At 30.8% G+C, this 15,636-nt stretch overlaps 3 protein-coding genes across 3 annotated transcripts in view; 1 reads left to right on the top strand and 2 right to left on the bottom strand.

Moving 5' to 3' along the window:
• Window positions 1-292: 292 nt before the first annotated feature.
• LOC127072541 (very-long-chain 3-oxoacyl-CoA reductase-like) lies at window positions 293-2,035 on the bottom strand. Its single transcript, XM_051013015.1, has 3 exons — window positions 1,421-2,035; window positions 819-1,165; window positions 293-705 (listed from the first exon to the last, which is right to left on the bottom strand). Exons 1-3 carry the CDS (start codon window positions 1,790-1,792, stop codon window positions 459-461), a joined length of 966 nt encoding a protein of 321 aa, XP_050868972.1. The 5' UTR covers window positions 1,793-2,035; the 3' UTR covers window positions 293-458.
• Window positions 2,036-9,337: 7,302 nt separating this feature from the next.
• The window catches only part of LOC127072521 (elongation factor-like GTPase 1), a 51,845-nt gene continuing 45,546 nt past the window's right edge, over window positions 9,338-15,636 (top strand). The window contains exons 1-3 of the mRNA XM_051012968.1: window positions 9,338-12,472; window positions 12,570-12,692; window positions 12,771-12,919. Of these exons, the coding sequence (XP_050868925.1) occupies window positions 9,957-12,472; window positions 12,570-12,692; window positions 12,771-12,919 (2,788 nt within the window). The 5' untranslated portion in view covers window positions 9,338-9,956. The remainder of the gene's footprint in view (window positions 12,473-12,569; window positions 12,693-12,770; window positions 12,920-15,636) is intronic.
• LOC127072538 (mucin-5AC) overlaps window positions 12,962-15,636 on the bottom strand; it is a 21,208-nt gene continuing 18,533 nt past the window's right edge. Inside the window, exons 4-6 of the mRNA XM_051013008.1 lie at window positions 15,093-15,243; window positions 14,496-14,618; window positions 12,962-14,404 (exon numbers count right to left, since the gene is read on the bottom strand). Coding sequence (XP_050868965.1) covers window positions 14,292-14,404; window positions 14,496-14,618; window positions 15,093-15,243 — 387 coding nt within the window. The 3' untranslated portion in view covers window positions 12,962-14,291. The remainder of the gene's footprint in view (window positions 14,405-14,495; window positions 14,619-15,092; window positions 15,244-15,636) is intronic.

Here is a 15,636-nt window from a genome sequence, read left to right as displayed (position 1 = left end):
TTCACAGAAATAATCATTTAAATATTATAGCTCATTTGTTTCCTCAAAACATATTAATTAAAATTCATAATAAATTAAAATTAGGTTCAACTCACATACGTCATTTTTTTTCATATGCGGTAGCATAAACATACAAATGTAACGTGTTAATCATTATATATATATATATATATATATATATATATATATATATATATAAAACAGGAAAAAGAAATAAGAAAAAATATTTCAAATAAAAATAGAATAAGTACATTATGTAAATTCAACTTGTTGTTACATCAAAGTTTCTTGTAAAAATTAAATACATTTTGTATTTAAGTTTTGCAATCATCACTCGCTAAAGCAACGATGAAAATTTGAAAAAAATTTTGATTTGAAAATTGTATTTATGTACATATATATATATATATATATATATATATATATATATATATATATATATAGGACGAAAAGCAATATCATTTCAATGCTTCTTTCATTTGCTCCTGTTCCCTCATCTTTTTCCGGAGAGAACGTCCTTTTACATTGAGCATCGTTCTGGTCACTAACCACATTGCACCCTTCTCACACACGCATGTCAACGTTTTCATAAATCCGTACACTAAATAGTGCGGTAGATATCCTGTTGTTAAAGACTCGATTCCCACTGTTTTTAAAGTAGCTTCGACAAACTTATCAGCAGTCGGTGTCATCCACGTTGGTTTTCTGAAAAAAGTCAACGTATAGATGTATTACATTTTAGAATAATAGTCAAGGAATACGATTACAAAAAGATATTTGATCGAAGAAAATAATGAAAAATTAATAAACGTTCTTACTTGACTTTGGTCATCTTAGTGGCAACAGGTCCAGGAACAATACATTGTATGGTAATACCATTCTGAGCTACTTCCGCAGCTAAATCGGTGCTGAATTTAATGACATAAGCTTTACTGGCCGCATAGACTGTCAAATATGGACTTGGAATATCCATCCCCGACAACGAACTTACATTAATTATGACACCCTTTTTTCGTAGTAGCATTCTTGGTAGAATCATCTTGCTGATACCGGTAAGACCAACGATATTTAATTGCATTATATTATTTAGAGTTTCTTCTGGTATCTTGGTAAAAAGTTCCGGATATTCGTAACTCATTCCAGCATTGTTAATTAAAATGCCAACCTGTAAAAATCATTCCTATTATTAACGTTATTTCTATCGTTCTTCACATTCGACTTACGTACGAACGTTTTCATCTTTTCATTTAATAGATATATTCATTTAAAAGTATAAACTTCGTATTTAGTTAAAATTCGTAATTAGTTTAATTTCGTCAATAAGTAAGAGATATATCTAAGAAAAAATTCTTTAGTAACGGATTGAGGTATTTTTTAAAATGCTGATATTATGTTAAAGAATTTTGATAGATGGTCGTACCTCGAGTTCCTCCGTAGCTTTGGCAATCTTAGAATAAATTGTTGGACCTTGTGTTAAATCAGCCACAACGATACAAGTTTTAACTCCATATCTCTCTTTTATTTCGCTTGCGACATCTTTAAGCTTTGGTAATGATCTCGAGACTAAGACGATATCGAGACCTTTGCTAGCAAGAGCATTGGCGAAAGATTTTCCGATACCGTCCGTTGCACCTGTGATTATTGCCCACTTTCCTTGACTCGTTAGATCTATACCCAAACCTAGATTAGGTGCTAATAATTTTTTCCATATCAAATGGGCTCCTTTTATCAATATTTTTACCGCCACTACGATCAGGACAATCAAAAAGATCTTCTCCAACCACGTTAACATCTTAACACGTATTTATGTTCTTAAATATTTTTATATGCTTGAGCCGCGTTCGTACTACAGCAAACTAAATATGTTTGTCGAACCGCTACGGAGTCATTGCCCAATAAGTATTTTTCATGTTATCAAGTTATTACTTACTCAGCATACTTATATTTTTAAAGTCACGTGTTGTAACATGACTTTCGAAAAATTTTATAAACGTCGATAATGAATTTTACAAGGAATAATATTTTTTTAAATTTTCATCAATAATTTTTCATCCTTGTCATTCTGAAAACAATCTATAGATAGAGAGTATACATATTTATTTATTTTTTTCATTTCAAATGCAAAGGAAGAAAGTAATGTTAAATTTCCGAAATTTGTAAAAAAAGAAACATATTTTTAATAATTTCTAGATCGACACGTTCTTTTATTGAAAAATAATTATTGTCATAAGATATTAAAAATCATGCTTAATATCTTAGATTTTTTGTTAAATCAGCCTTAACGATATGAGTTTTAACTTCATATTTCTTGCTTATCTTGACAGCGATATTTTCAAGCTTCTCGCTCAAGATCTTTACTAGCAAGAGTCTTGGCAAGAATTTTACCAATCTTATTGATCGTATTTACAAATATTATCCATTTTTTTTATTTGTAATATCATATAAAAAGAGTTCATGGAACTATTACAGCAAAATATGTTTATCGATCTTCGATGAAAATTGATGAGAATTGACAGAAATCGAAAAAATAGCGATCTTTGTAATTTATTATCAATTTTTATTGAATATTTTGACCCCACGTTATTAGATGTGGCTTTCATACTATAAGTATGCTGAGTAAACGATACTCCGTAACTCGAATAATACTGATAATGCACTATCCAACAGTGTTCATTTTCAATCCCATATCGAATTAAACGGTTGAAACCTGTTGCAACTCTAATGTAACCTATTTTTTCATTATGAAGACAAAATTGAAACGTATAACAAATTATTGTCCCTATGTGCAAATTATTATGATTTTTCGTTTTTGGAGATACTAGATTGCAAATAGCGCCAATCAAACAAGATTGGCTATCATTTCCGGCCATATTTCCGTTGAATATTTTGATTATACCATTTACCGACTAAACATTCAATCCTAACGAGCCCTCATCTAATTATCGCAATATCTCGTCCCAAGCTCTTTGACCAACAGAAGGGTGTGTAAACCCACCCACATGTTCAGTCGATTTAGGTTCCTCCTTTTTCTCGTTTATTTAGAGAAAGATGTAGAAGACCAACCCTCTCAACCTGCATCATACCATGCTCGAATCCCCATAGACTCCTCTGTTCATTCATTCATTGATTCGCGCATGCACATACCAGATGCAACCCTGAAATTAACGATTTTTTACAGATTGCATCAATACCAAACGGATACGTTACATATTTTATTTTTTCTTTCGATAAAATAATACGAATAAATCCTCCATATAATTCTATATTCAATTTACACGTTTAGAATCATATTATGAGCAACATGTCCTATAAATAATTGGCAAAAATAAACACATATTTAAAAGTAAGAAATGTTCCTTTTTAATTTTTATTTGCTTATATGTATATGGATTATACGTTGAGTTTATTTTCTTAGGATATCAGTCATTACAGTTTAGTCAATTATTTAATTATTATCATGAATTATTAAACAATATGGGCATATGTCCCTCGGAATATTTGCTTTAAATTCTTTCTTTCTTCAACTGAGCAGATGTTTTTAATGACGGTAGTATGAATTTTTGCGAATAGATATTCGTTTTTATATATCTTTTTTGCCGTTTTTATATATTTTTTATATACAGGAAACAAACGACTTGCAAATTGATCATTCTACTTTCTTTGGTATTAAATAGCAGTTATTATTTTGTAATTTATTAAAAATTTAACGCGATCCATAGGTTGAGAAACGCTGCATCAAACCTTTTGCCTGTTGCGCAAAAGCATTGATAATGTCTATAGCACTCTTGACCCCGTTGCTAACAATATTTCCTACATCAGCAAATTGACTTGAAAAATCCGACTCTTGTGGCATTTCTTGATCCATATCTATGTCACGTGCAACCTATAAACATGTAATCATCAATACCAATGAAAAATGAAATTACTAAATATTAAATAAATAAATTTTTTTATTACGTACTTTCTTATTGGTTATAGTTTCTTGTTGACCCTGCGACTCTACTTGACCAAGCTAAATTGAAATTATGATTGAAATATCGATAATATGGTATCGTTATGGTATCCATAGGATTAGAGTTTAAAATTATGGAATAGGAAAAATTATTCTGGCTAACTGAATATTCGTAATTCTTGCAAATTTTATTACAAGAAAGAATTAACATTACTTACTATCAACGTGAGACATAGCCAGGCGACAATAACGTATTCGTTCATATTCGCTTTTTATTGTTTCTTCTTTCCAGTCCGTATTTCTTCTATTCGTAAAATTGTTACATTCGCTTTTATATAAATCTTAGAAATGATGCGATTTTGATAGACATGATAGATGTCACGCTAGAAGAATTAAAAAATTAAAATGTATTTTTTCACAGGAAACCATCAATTTTTATCTCTTAGTTTGTTAGATTTATGTAATGCTTTTTTTTCTTTCATTTTAAGAATGTTGCAATACTTGTGATAAGTAAAATTATTTAATTAATGATTGCTAGGATAATTACTTAACCGTATGTATATGGGAATTATTTTAAATAAGAATATCGTTTATTAAAAAAAGGCAACTGAAATGAATCGTTCTTACTATAGCACTTGTTTTTTGGTTAATTATTTGAGATAGATCCTACTGTTATTAGTGACATCGAAAATATCGGTATAAATTTTGATTACGTAATAAAATTATGTAACAGGAAATTCCTTACAATCTTTGTATACGAAGATGATATAAGTAGTTTAGATCTTCCCATATTATCTTTTTTGTATTTATTTTTTTTTCCTTGTTTTTTTTTTTTTATATTATTAATTATTATTAAATTTTGATATATATCTACATATATTCATACTCGATCAATATTGTTATTGTTTTGTCCAAATGCGAAGTAAAATTTTCTTTTTATTCCAAACCTTTTCCCTAATTCCTATTAACTTAATGAAAAAGAAAATATCCTGAGTAAATAAGGGTAGAAATGAGCACGATTAAGGACAGACAATCTTTGGATAATATTTTTGTTGTTTTATTATCAGCTTTTGCTTTATCATATAAAAATATTTTATGTGATAAAAAATTCTTATTGTTCGTAGTCTTATTATTCTACGCGCCATTAATTAAAATGCCGATGCATAAAATTGACTCTATAACATAGTTCCCATCGTCTTCTATATTGACTTATCTGCGAACAATTCCAATGTAAAATTTTGTTTTCGCACGAGTAATATATTTCCCATCTTTGCATTTAATGGAAACGCAAATGTGAACTTTGGAATATGAGAACGTCAAATATTGTACTTTCTACTTATTAAACTCACTTCAATAACAAAATGAAAATATACGTGAACGAGGAATAGATTAAAGCATCTTTAAAACGTTTATGAAGGATTTTAATAAAATTTTGAGTTCTTTTTGAGATTTGGTAGTAATAATTTCTTGCCATTATCGAAAAGAATTCCTCTTATCGATATTCTCAAGCACATAGCGATCTAGATCACTAAAGAGATTTTTTTTTAGTGCTGACGAACTATCGCTCGTTTGATAGCGCAATGAATACGTTTATTGAATCGCTACGGCGAGACTGGTTTATTAATTATTCGTCGAACTTATATCATTTTAAGAATTAAGAGAAAGGATGATTAAAAGAAATAATTAAAAAGAAAGATTAACCGGAATGTGTACCTAGTCACACGTAAATGATAAAAAATTCAATCGCAATGTATCGTTTGAATAAAAGTTAGATCATTCCCAAACTTTAACAATCGATAAATTAAGCAAGTAAATATAAGAAGAGTTAAGAAATTTATTCCCAAATTTTAATTATGTAAAATAAAACAGATAGAGATAATAAAATAATATTAATTTTCATAATTTTTCATTTTTTACGAAATATCAGCATTCCATGGAAAGATAGCTTGCGAAACGATAACTATTGCCACCCCTTAATACGATGATATATATTAACAACACAATGTCTGCTATCGTACGAGCATAAAAGATAGTCCAAATATACACAAATATTAGGATACCATAACATAATTAAGGATCATTATCATGCTGAGAAAAAAATTTGTTGATTCTTCTGATTGCTCCGAGAATAAGATCTTTTGGCATAGAAGAAATTAGTAAATATCTAATCAACGTTTACATTTGACAAATTTAGGAAGATGAGCAACGATCGTAGGTCCAACCGATAATATTAAGAAGCTATTAGCTGTAACTCTTGTTTGTAAGGTCTTCGATATTATTTTAGTTTCAAAATCATTGAAAAAAATAAAAAAAGAATAATAGAAAGAGATAAAATAAAAATATGAAAATGAAATTCATATCGTCGAGGATGACTTAATCGAAGGTCAAGCTGTTTACTACTGGATTGCTAAAACTACGAAATAATATGAAATATTCATCAAAATTCTTTATCAATATTTAAAAAATATCTATTTCTAATAAATTCAGTCTCGCTCATGTTTCTAACTTGTTGTCAAAGTTAAAATGATAATTATAAAATATTTGACGTTTTTATTTTCCAAAGTTCACATTTCTACCAAATGAAATATATTTCTAGATTAAAACTGCAAAATTTTATTTTGCGTAATTTCCATGTTCGTGGGAAAATCAATGAAGACAATGATGAGAATTATATTAATGATGGGAACGATTCTATAGATTGGCGTTTTAATTAACAACGAAATGAGCTTTGATCATCCAGATTTATTTGCCAACACGTCAGGAGAAACGCTAAATAATATATTGTAATAAAACATCGCTAGTCTTGCCGGTACCATCAGAAAGATTCTATCAGGCTTGATATGATTTTATTGGTCGAACGACAGAAGAGTATTATAATTACGATAATGACAATATTTTGAAAAATAATTTAAATAAATAATTTTAAAAGTAAATGTTCTTAACTATACATATTCACATCATCTGAAGGTTACCTATAAATAATTTTGGACGTCAATATTTCTGTCAATAAACACAAATTTCTTCAATCCCAAAGGTCATTTTTTTTCTTCTTTATAAGTACGTTTAATTTATTAATCATCAGTCCTAATGAAATACCAGTTAATAATAAAAACTTCATTTAACATTACGTAACATCGGCGTCTTATAAATGCGCATGTGATTTTTACGCTTTAATTCATATCATCGTCTTGATATATATAAGTAATAATGATTAAAATAGGTTCAATGTAAAGAAATAAAATTTATTTAACGTGCAAACATTTATTTGACTATGTGTTATTTCTTTGTTAAAATCTCGTGCGTAACATTATGTATATCTTATCGTAATATATACATATATATATATACACACATATATATACATATATATATATATATATACATGTACATATAAATATGTATATAATATCGAATAGATTTTAATGCGTACCAGTAAGATAATTTTTACGATGCATCGTCCATCAAATGTACAAGCCGCATTTCAATATTCCCTGTAATCGATATTAATATATTTCTGTCATATTTTTAATAAATACCCTAAAAATAATAAACATATTAAAACGGATGTTTCTGATTAAAATTTTTCTTCGAACTCTTTCCACAATCTCACGATAGCAGCGCAATCTGAGAGATTTCTATTGAATTAAAGTAAGTTCAATTGATAAAAACGTAATTATCTATTTTATCGACAGAGTAAGATGAAAGTAAAAACACAATTGTATACATACAATTTTAAAATAGAATATGGATTTTTCTAATTATCAATTTCCGATATAATTTCTATTTTGAGAATCTTCGAATAATATTCAATAGTACCTACTTTTGTCATGACGTAAGTGATTACATCATATTCTAGTGTTTCTCTGAACTACGACGACGTCTTGATCCAAAATTACTCATTGGTTCTTTTACATTTTCCATTGTCCCAGTTATAGCACGTTGAATATCTTCTATCCCTTTGTTGATCATATCAGGGAATTGTCCTGGAAATGGAAGTCCTTGTCCTGGCATTTGATTCTTATCTACGTCACGTTCAACCTACAAACATGTGATCATCAAATTAATAAAAAACTCATCAAATTATTGAATATTGAACAAGTAAATTTCTTTATTACGTACTCTTTTATCGGTCGTAGTTTCCTGTTGATCTTGCGATTTTGCTTGACCAAGCTAAATCAAAATTATGATTGAAATATTAACAATATGGTATATATGGTAAGTGTAAAAAAGAAAAAAATTGTATATTTTTTTTGATTTCCTATGGAATTTCAAAATAAAGACATTTGGATCCTTTTACACAAGCCATGTTGTATGTGGATCATAGATCCTTAATTCATAGGATTAGGGTTTCTAAGATATAATTGATCAAACGTACTCGTTTTAGAAGTGAAAATAAATGAAAATAAATAAATTCCTCGTACATTTTAGAAATTTTATCGCGAGAAAGATTCAATATTACTTACTACCAGCATTAGGCACAGGCAAGCGACGATAACGTATTTCATCATGTTTGCTTCTTGTTGTTTCTCTTTTCCGTTCGTATTTCTTCTATTCGTAAAATCGTTACACCCGCTTTTATATAAATCTTAGAAATGATGCGATTTCGTTACGCTAGAAGAATTAAAAAATTGACACGCTTATATATTTTACAGGAAGTTATCGATTTTTATCTTTAAGTTTATTAAGTTTATATAATTTTTATACTTTTGCAATGCCACATAATTCGTGCTAAATTAAATTATTTAAATAATTATTGCTAGGATAATTACTTAATCGTATATGGGAATCATTTTCAATAAGAACGTTGATAAGTGAAAAACGCAACTAAAATGATTTAATTGTCCTTACAGTAGTGTTTGTTTTTTTTATTTAATTATTCGAGATAGATATCGATATGATTAGCGATGTCGAAAACATCGGTACGAATTTTTATTACGTAATATATTATGTAACAGGAAAATTATTTTCTTATAATTTTTTTATATGAAGATGATATAAAATATTAATTATATGAAAACTCTTCTCGGGCAATAGTCGTTGTTTAATGACATTATTTAATTTCCAAAATAATATTTTTCATCGTTATATTGATTTTATCGCTGTTTATTGGTGCGTAAAGTCACACTCTTCCGATTGAGAAATTTCGACTTGTGGTGCAATGTTAAAGAATTTCCCGCTAATGACAACCAAGCTCAAGTCAATTCCTATGGATTCCGTATGTTAATCGATATATAATTATAAAATATAATTACATACATATGGTTAAAACCAATGAGTAATATTTCTCGGAGTACCTTTGAATTCAATAAAATATATGAAAAATGATATTTTATATTATATAAATGAAAAAGTATTTATCACGCAATCGTACTAAAAGATATACACTTGACTTTGCATGTACCGTCATGACCGCTAAGGTCTTCACGTCTGTGGAATAGTTTCTTCACGTATTTTCAAGTTCGAAGCAAAAAATGCTGTGATCGAGTGAAACATCAGTCGTGTCGAGAATCAGAAAATATTTCTTATTGTTGCCATTGGAAGCAGATTGTTGATATCATTGAAGAAAGTTACATCATTATCGCTTTAATGCATCTAACCTCAAAATTGTTCAAGTGTCAACCACGTTTTTCTAACATCGATTGCATGTCGACCACGTTCAACGAAAAGAAAAGCATTCGTGCGCGCTCGTCGAGTGCTCTTCTACCGTTTTACAGTTCGAATTGGCGAGCATGCTTCATAAGACAAGAGCAATGCCAATCGAACAACGATATACTCTTGTGTTTAGCGAACGTTGTGCATTTTGGAACGAAAATAAAGTGAAATAGTATTTACTATACTATTATAGTGTATTGGGACTTAATTTGTTTTCAAAAGTTAGATCTTTAATTTATTCATATACATTATTTTGCATACTTATTTTTGTAAGTTCATATAGCGTAAGCGATATATGAAGCAGCATATAGCTAATTCTATATATTATTCTTTTTTACATTGATTATAAACAATGAAGCTTGTAAACGCTGAGAAGCTCTGTGAGCTACAGCAAGATCCTTGTCGTATTCGTAACATTTGTATACTTGCACACGTCGATCATGGAAAAACAACATTGGCAGATTCTCTCGTTGCGAGTAATGGTATCATCTCTAACAAGCTTGCTGGCAAGCTTCGATATTTGGATAGTCGTCCGGATGAACAATTAAGAGGAATTACTATGAAATCGAGTTCTATATCTCTTTATCACATTTATAATACCACAGAATTTGTGATAAATCTAATAGATTCTCCTGGCCACGTTGATTTTGCATCAGAAGTTTCAACCGCCGTTAGATTATGCGACGGTGCTGTTATCGTCGTTGATGTTGTAGAAGGAATATGTCCCCAAACTCGCAGTGCTCTTTCTATATCTTATGTCGAAGGTCTCAAACCTGTTTTAATCTTGAATAAAATTGATAGATTGATAACAGAGATCAAGTTATCGCCACTGGATGCTTATCTACATTTAACACAACTTTTAGAACAAGTTAATGCAGTGATGGGAGAATTATTTGCTAGCGATATAATGGAACGTGAAGAGAAAGAGCATACCAATGTCTCTACGACTGAAAATGTTATGGAAAGAAATTTAGCTGATTGGCAATCTGTACTCGACGACATAGATGATTCTAATTTATATTTTTCACCGGAACAAGGCAACGTTCTGTTCACGAGTGCTGTCGACGGTTGGGGATTTAGCATCAAAGAATTTGCACAATTTTTTTCTACAAAATTAGGCTTCAGTGAAAAGGTTTTATTGAAAACACTTTGGGGAGATTATTATTTAAATAGTAAGACAAAAAGAATATTGAAAGGAGCCCAAGAGAAGGCAAAGAAACCTCTATTTGTACAGCTCATTCTTGATAATCTATGGTCTTTATATGAAACTATAGTTGTTAGAAAAGATAAAGATAAAATCCCGTCTATAGCTGAAAAATTAAATATTAAATTAACGACGAGAGACTTAAGGCATACGGATCCCAAGGCACAGTTACAAGCTGTGTGCTCTCAATGGCTTCCTTTGGCTCGAGCATGTATTAATATGATATGTGAAAAAGTACCAGCGCCTCATAGTTTATCTAGCGAAAAGATTGAACGTCTGATCAGTGGAAATGCTGGTTTCTCTACTTTACCGGCGGAAACACAACAACTTAAAGAAGCATTTTTAGCATGCAATTCTTCAGCCGAAGCACCAGTAATTGTATTTATCTCTAAAATGTTTCCAACGGAACGAGAATCTTTGCCAGAAAATAAGATGAAACCCTTAACGGCCGAAGAGTTGGCGCAAAGAAAAGCAGCTGCCAGACAGAAACATGCAGAGATGTTACAACGAGAAAGATCCGAGGAAAGACCTAACGGAGAGTGTATAGATAATTCGGATAAAAAATCTGAGGAAGAATCCGCAACTGATGATGATATCGCCACTTCTTTAATAGCTTTTGCAAGAATATATTCGGGTACGCTTAAAGTAGGGAGCGAAGTCTACGTCCTTGGACCAAAACACAATCCTGTGAAAGCTTTAGAGTATCAAAAAGCAGGAGAAGATATAGCTGCAACAACGTTGAAAGATTTACAGCCTGGAAGACATATTACTAAAGTAACTATCGAAAAATTATATTTATTAATGGGAAGAGAATTAGAACCTATCACCAAAATTCCTGCTGGTAATGTTTTTGGTATCGGTTGTTTAGAAGAACACGTATTAAAAACTGCAACTTTATCCACTACTATAGCTTGTCCATCGTTTTCCGAATTGACTTCTCTCGCGGTTCCAATTTTACGAGTAGCATTGGAACCGAAACATCCGAATGATTTACAAAAGCTTATAAACGGCTTGAAGTTACTCAATCAAGCGGACGCATGTGCCATAGTACATATACAAGAAACGGGTGAGATTATTTTGAATACTGCCGGTGAGGTACATCTGGAAAGGTGTTTGGAAGATCTAACGTTACGATATGCCAAAGTTGAAATCAATGTTTCTGAACCAATCGTTCCCTTCAGAGAAACGGTTGTGCCACCACCAAAAGTGGACATGGTAAATGAAGCTATCGAGAAAAAGGCAGAAGAAGTGAATTTAGAAACTTGGACGGTAAATCGACAATGTTGTTTCGAAATCGATGCTAAACCACTTCCAGAAAGTGTAACGAAATTATTAGAAAAACATGCGGATCTATTGAAATGGATGGATCAGCATTTTAGTAAATTCACGAAAGAGAAAGAAGATTCGTTACTCGAAGACTGTTCCGATTTGAACGAATTATCTATTCAGGATTCAACAGTGTCGGATAAGCAGCAAAAAGCGATTGAAAGTTTTAAAAACGATTTAACGATTGCCTTCAAGGAAGCTGGCTGGAAGATAAGTTTAGAAATGATATGGTCCTTTGGACCACGAAAATGTGGACCTAATATTTTGTTAAACGAAACGGATTATAAACATCGTAATTTTTGGGAACGACAATTTAAATCGACCGATCCCCGACTGCTGTAAGTATTCGTTTCAATGAAAAATTATTTCCAGTGTAGATATTAAGATTATTTTTACCTTGTTATAACAACAAAATATTATCATTATCGTTTTCAGATACGACAGTAGTATGGTTAATGGTTTTCAGTTAGCTACACTCGCTGGTCCATTGTGCGAAGAACCAACGATGGGTGTTTGTTTTGTTGTCAAAAAGTGGCAGATATTTGAAGATGCAAACAGGTAAGTTACCATTCACTCGATATATGTATTTATATTGTATTTCAATTTTATTTTATATTTGTTTCGTCGTTTTTATAGTGAAAGTGGAAATCTAAGTCAAGGTCATCTTGGTGGTCACTTAATGTCAGCGTGTAAGGAAGCCTGCAGAAAAGCCTTCAATTTAAGACGTCCACGATTGGTCACACCGATGTACAGCTGCAACGTCTTGGTCAATTCTGATGTTCTTGGTGAGTGATAATTAACAGATATATATATATATATATATATGTATATATATATATATATATATATATATATATATATATATATATAATTTACAAGTTCAGAGTTGAACGAACGCATTGATATTTCAGAATACTTTTTATCGTACACTCGTACATAAAATAATCAAAAGTTCGATTCAATCCTATATTGATTTCACGTAGGAAATATTTTTTCATAGTTTATGGCCACAGAATTTTCCGCAGGCGTTTAAACGTATCTACATAATATTTTTTTATATTTTTCCTTTTTTTTTGGCTTTTTCTTTTCTTCTTGTTTTTTTCTTATTTTTCAAGACTAAAAAAAAAAAAACATTCTGATCTAACTTTACATTTAAATTGCGCGTCAGGAGCGCACTCTCTTCCGGAAACATTTCAGTGTCAAAAAAAAAAAAAGTTAATTAATTAAATTCGTGTTGCTGCGATCGTAGATCAATTGCGCGCAATATTTATATATCTTAAATAATCTGAGAAGAAGCAAGAGCACATCATACAGCCAAATATATTTTTATCGCGCTTGATTGGAATTTGTAAGATGGCGGATAATAATAACGATAATCGATTTCCTATGCGTGCAATTAAGCGAGCTACCTATCTCGCTGACGATTTATAATCAATATTAGAGTTTCCTCTTATGCGATCGTCTTTACTAACGAACGCTTTCATTTCGATACTACCTTAGTAGATAAAATTTACGCGTTGGATTAGTATAACGAATAGGGACGATATCTTATCGTAATAATAGTAGCATGTAATAGTAGCAGATTATTAAAAAGCTACTCGTTTAGAAACCTATGTATATACCTATATATCTCGTAATTCATCATAAATTTTCAATCGTCTACATGTACATATATATACGTACATGTATTCTTACAATCGACGTTCTGCCACGAAATTTTAAACGCGTCATACTCCACGTTCGTTAAATTCAATCGCGACAAAGTAAGATTAGAAACGAAGAAAGGAAGTGAAGAAATCTACGAGCTGCTGCTAATTCACCTGGCTTTAACGCCAATCCCGAGCTCACGATGTCTAACTTAATGAATAATATAAATATACGAGTATTGTACGCTAAAAGATAACGCGGACAAGGATGATATCGTAATAAATAAAGATGAAATGAAGCTGTGTATATGGATGGTTTGATTTCAAAGGAAAAAAAGAAAGAAAGAGAAAGAGAAGAAGAAAAAACAAAGATACGTGTAGAGAAAAGAGGGACAAAGAAAGGATGAACGATTGTGAAAAAGGCTAGATCGAAAAAATCGAAAGGGAAAGGAGAGAGAGAGAGAGAGAAAGAAAGACGGAGAGCGAGAATAAGGTTCGATCTGATCGTAAATTACTCCCAAACGGCCATCTTCATCAACTGATGAACTTTATCCCAAGGGAACTCTGGTTTATCTTCTCCAGCGAATAAAAATCTTTCGGTATTTTCTTCCAAGTCGTTAAAACCTGTAATTTCGTTAATTCCAGTCACTTCGTTGTTCAATTAAAAATAATAATAATCATGATAAAAAGAGAACAGAAAAATAGAAAAACCGACCCATAAGACTACGTATATGTCGTAATGGCCGGCCTCTTCTATTTCCTTGTACACACATCATTCCATAAACACGAATTCCTGGTACACTTGCATAGGTCGGTTGATCGTGACTCATGGGACCCTCTGCAATACAACATATATATACATATATATATATATATATATATATATATATATACATAAGTAGAAAATGTCCTATGTACATGGACGCTTGCTTCTGAAGTTACGACGATTCAATGTTATCCTGCAATGGTTGGAGAAATTATCACGTCAAATTCTATAGGAGTTATAAACTGTGTTTTTTTCTTGGTTGCGTAAGGAATGCAAGTTAAAGGAAGGTTAAAGAAATCACGAGGGATTCAAAAAAAAAAAAAAAAAGAAAAGCCTGGCAATTTAACGTAATAATTTCTTTCAACCATTGCAAGATAATTTTGAAATCGCAAATCATAACTCTAGAAGCAAACATTTCACACTCATAGGACATTTTCTACTAAAACTTATCTCCAAAATTTCTACGGACTATTAAGTTACACCCTGTATAATACACTTATCAAATATTCTTTCAATCGAAATTGTTTCTTTTTATATTTTTCGTACCAAGTATATTTGAATCCGGACATCGGCATATCACCAAATAGTGAGACTTTCCGGTTCGTGTATTTTGAAGGGCTAAGAGAGACCAATCCCTTGGAGCTCTGCATTCTCGCATTTCAGCAACTGGCTCGCATGTTTTCACGAGTGTCAGAGCCTGAAAAATTATCAATTCCTTTCTATTATACCAGTTCAAAATATCTAATTGTAAATAATCTCTCATAGAAATGGCAACTACTGATCGAAAACTTACGATCGTTATAAGTAAAAGAATTAGCCTAAAAAATCTCGAAAAGGAGTAAACGAATTTTTAAAATCACCTAGGAGTTTGTACTTAAAACTAAAATATATTCGAAACTTTGGATAGTAATAAGAAGAATGAATATTGTGTTGATGAAATAAAAAAAAAAAAAAAATAAAAAAATAAAAAAAAAGAAAGAAAGAAAATAATGATAAAAATAAAATATAAATATCTACATACACATATGCATAAGTATGTGAGTTCAAAGTTACATGACGTTATAGAAGGTTAAATAAAAAAATCGATAAA

This window comes from Vespula vulgaris, chromosome 2 (genome assembly GCF_905475345.1).
Source record: "Vespula vulgaris chromosome 2, iyVesVulg1.1, whole genome shotgun sequence".
NCBI lineage: Eukaryota > Metazoa > Arthropoda > Insecta > Hymenoptera > Vespidae > Vespula > Vespula vulgaris.
Note: the sequence above shows the minus strand (reverse complement) of the source record. Positions and strands in the feature narration are given on the sequence as shown.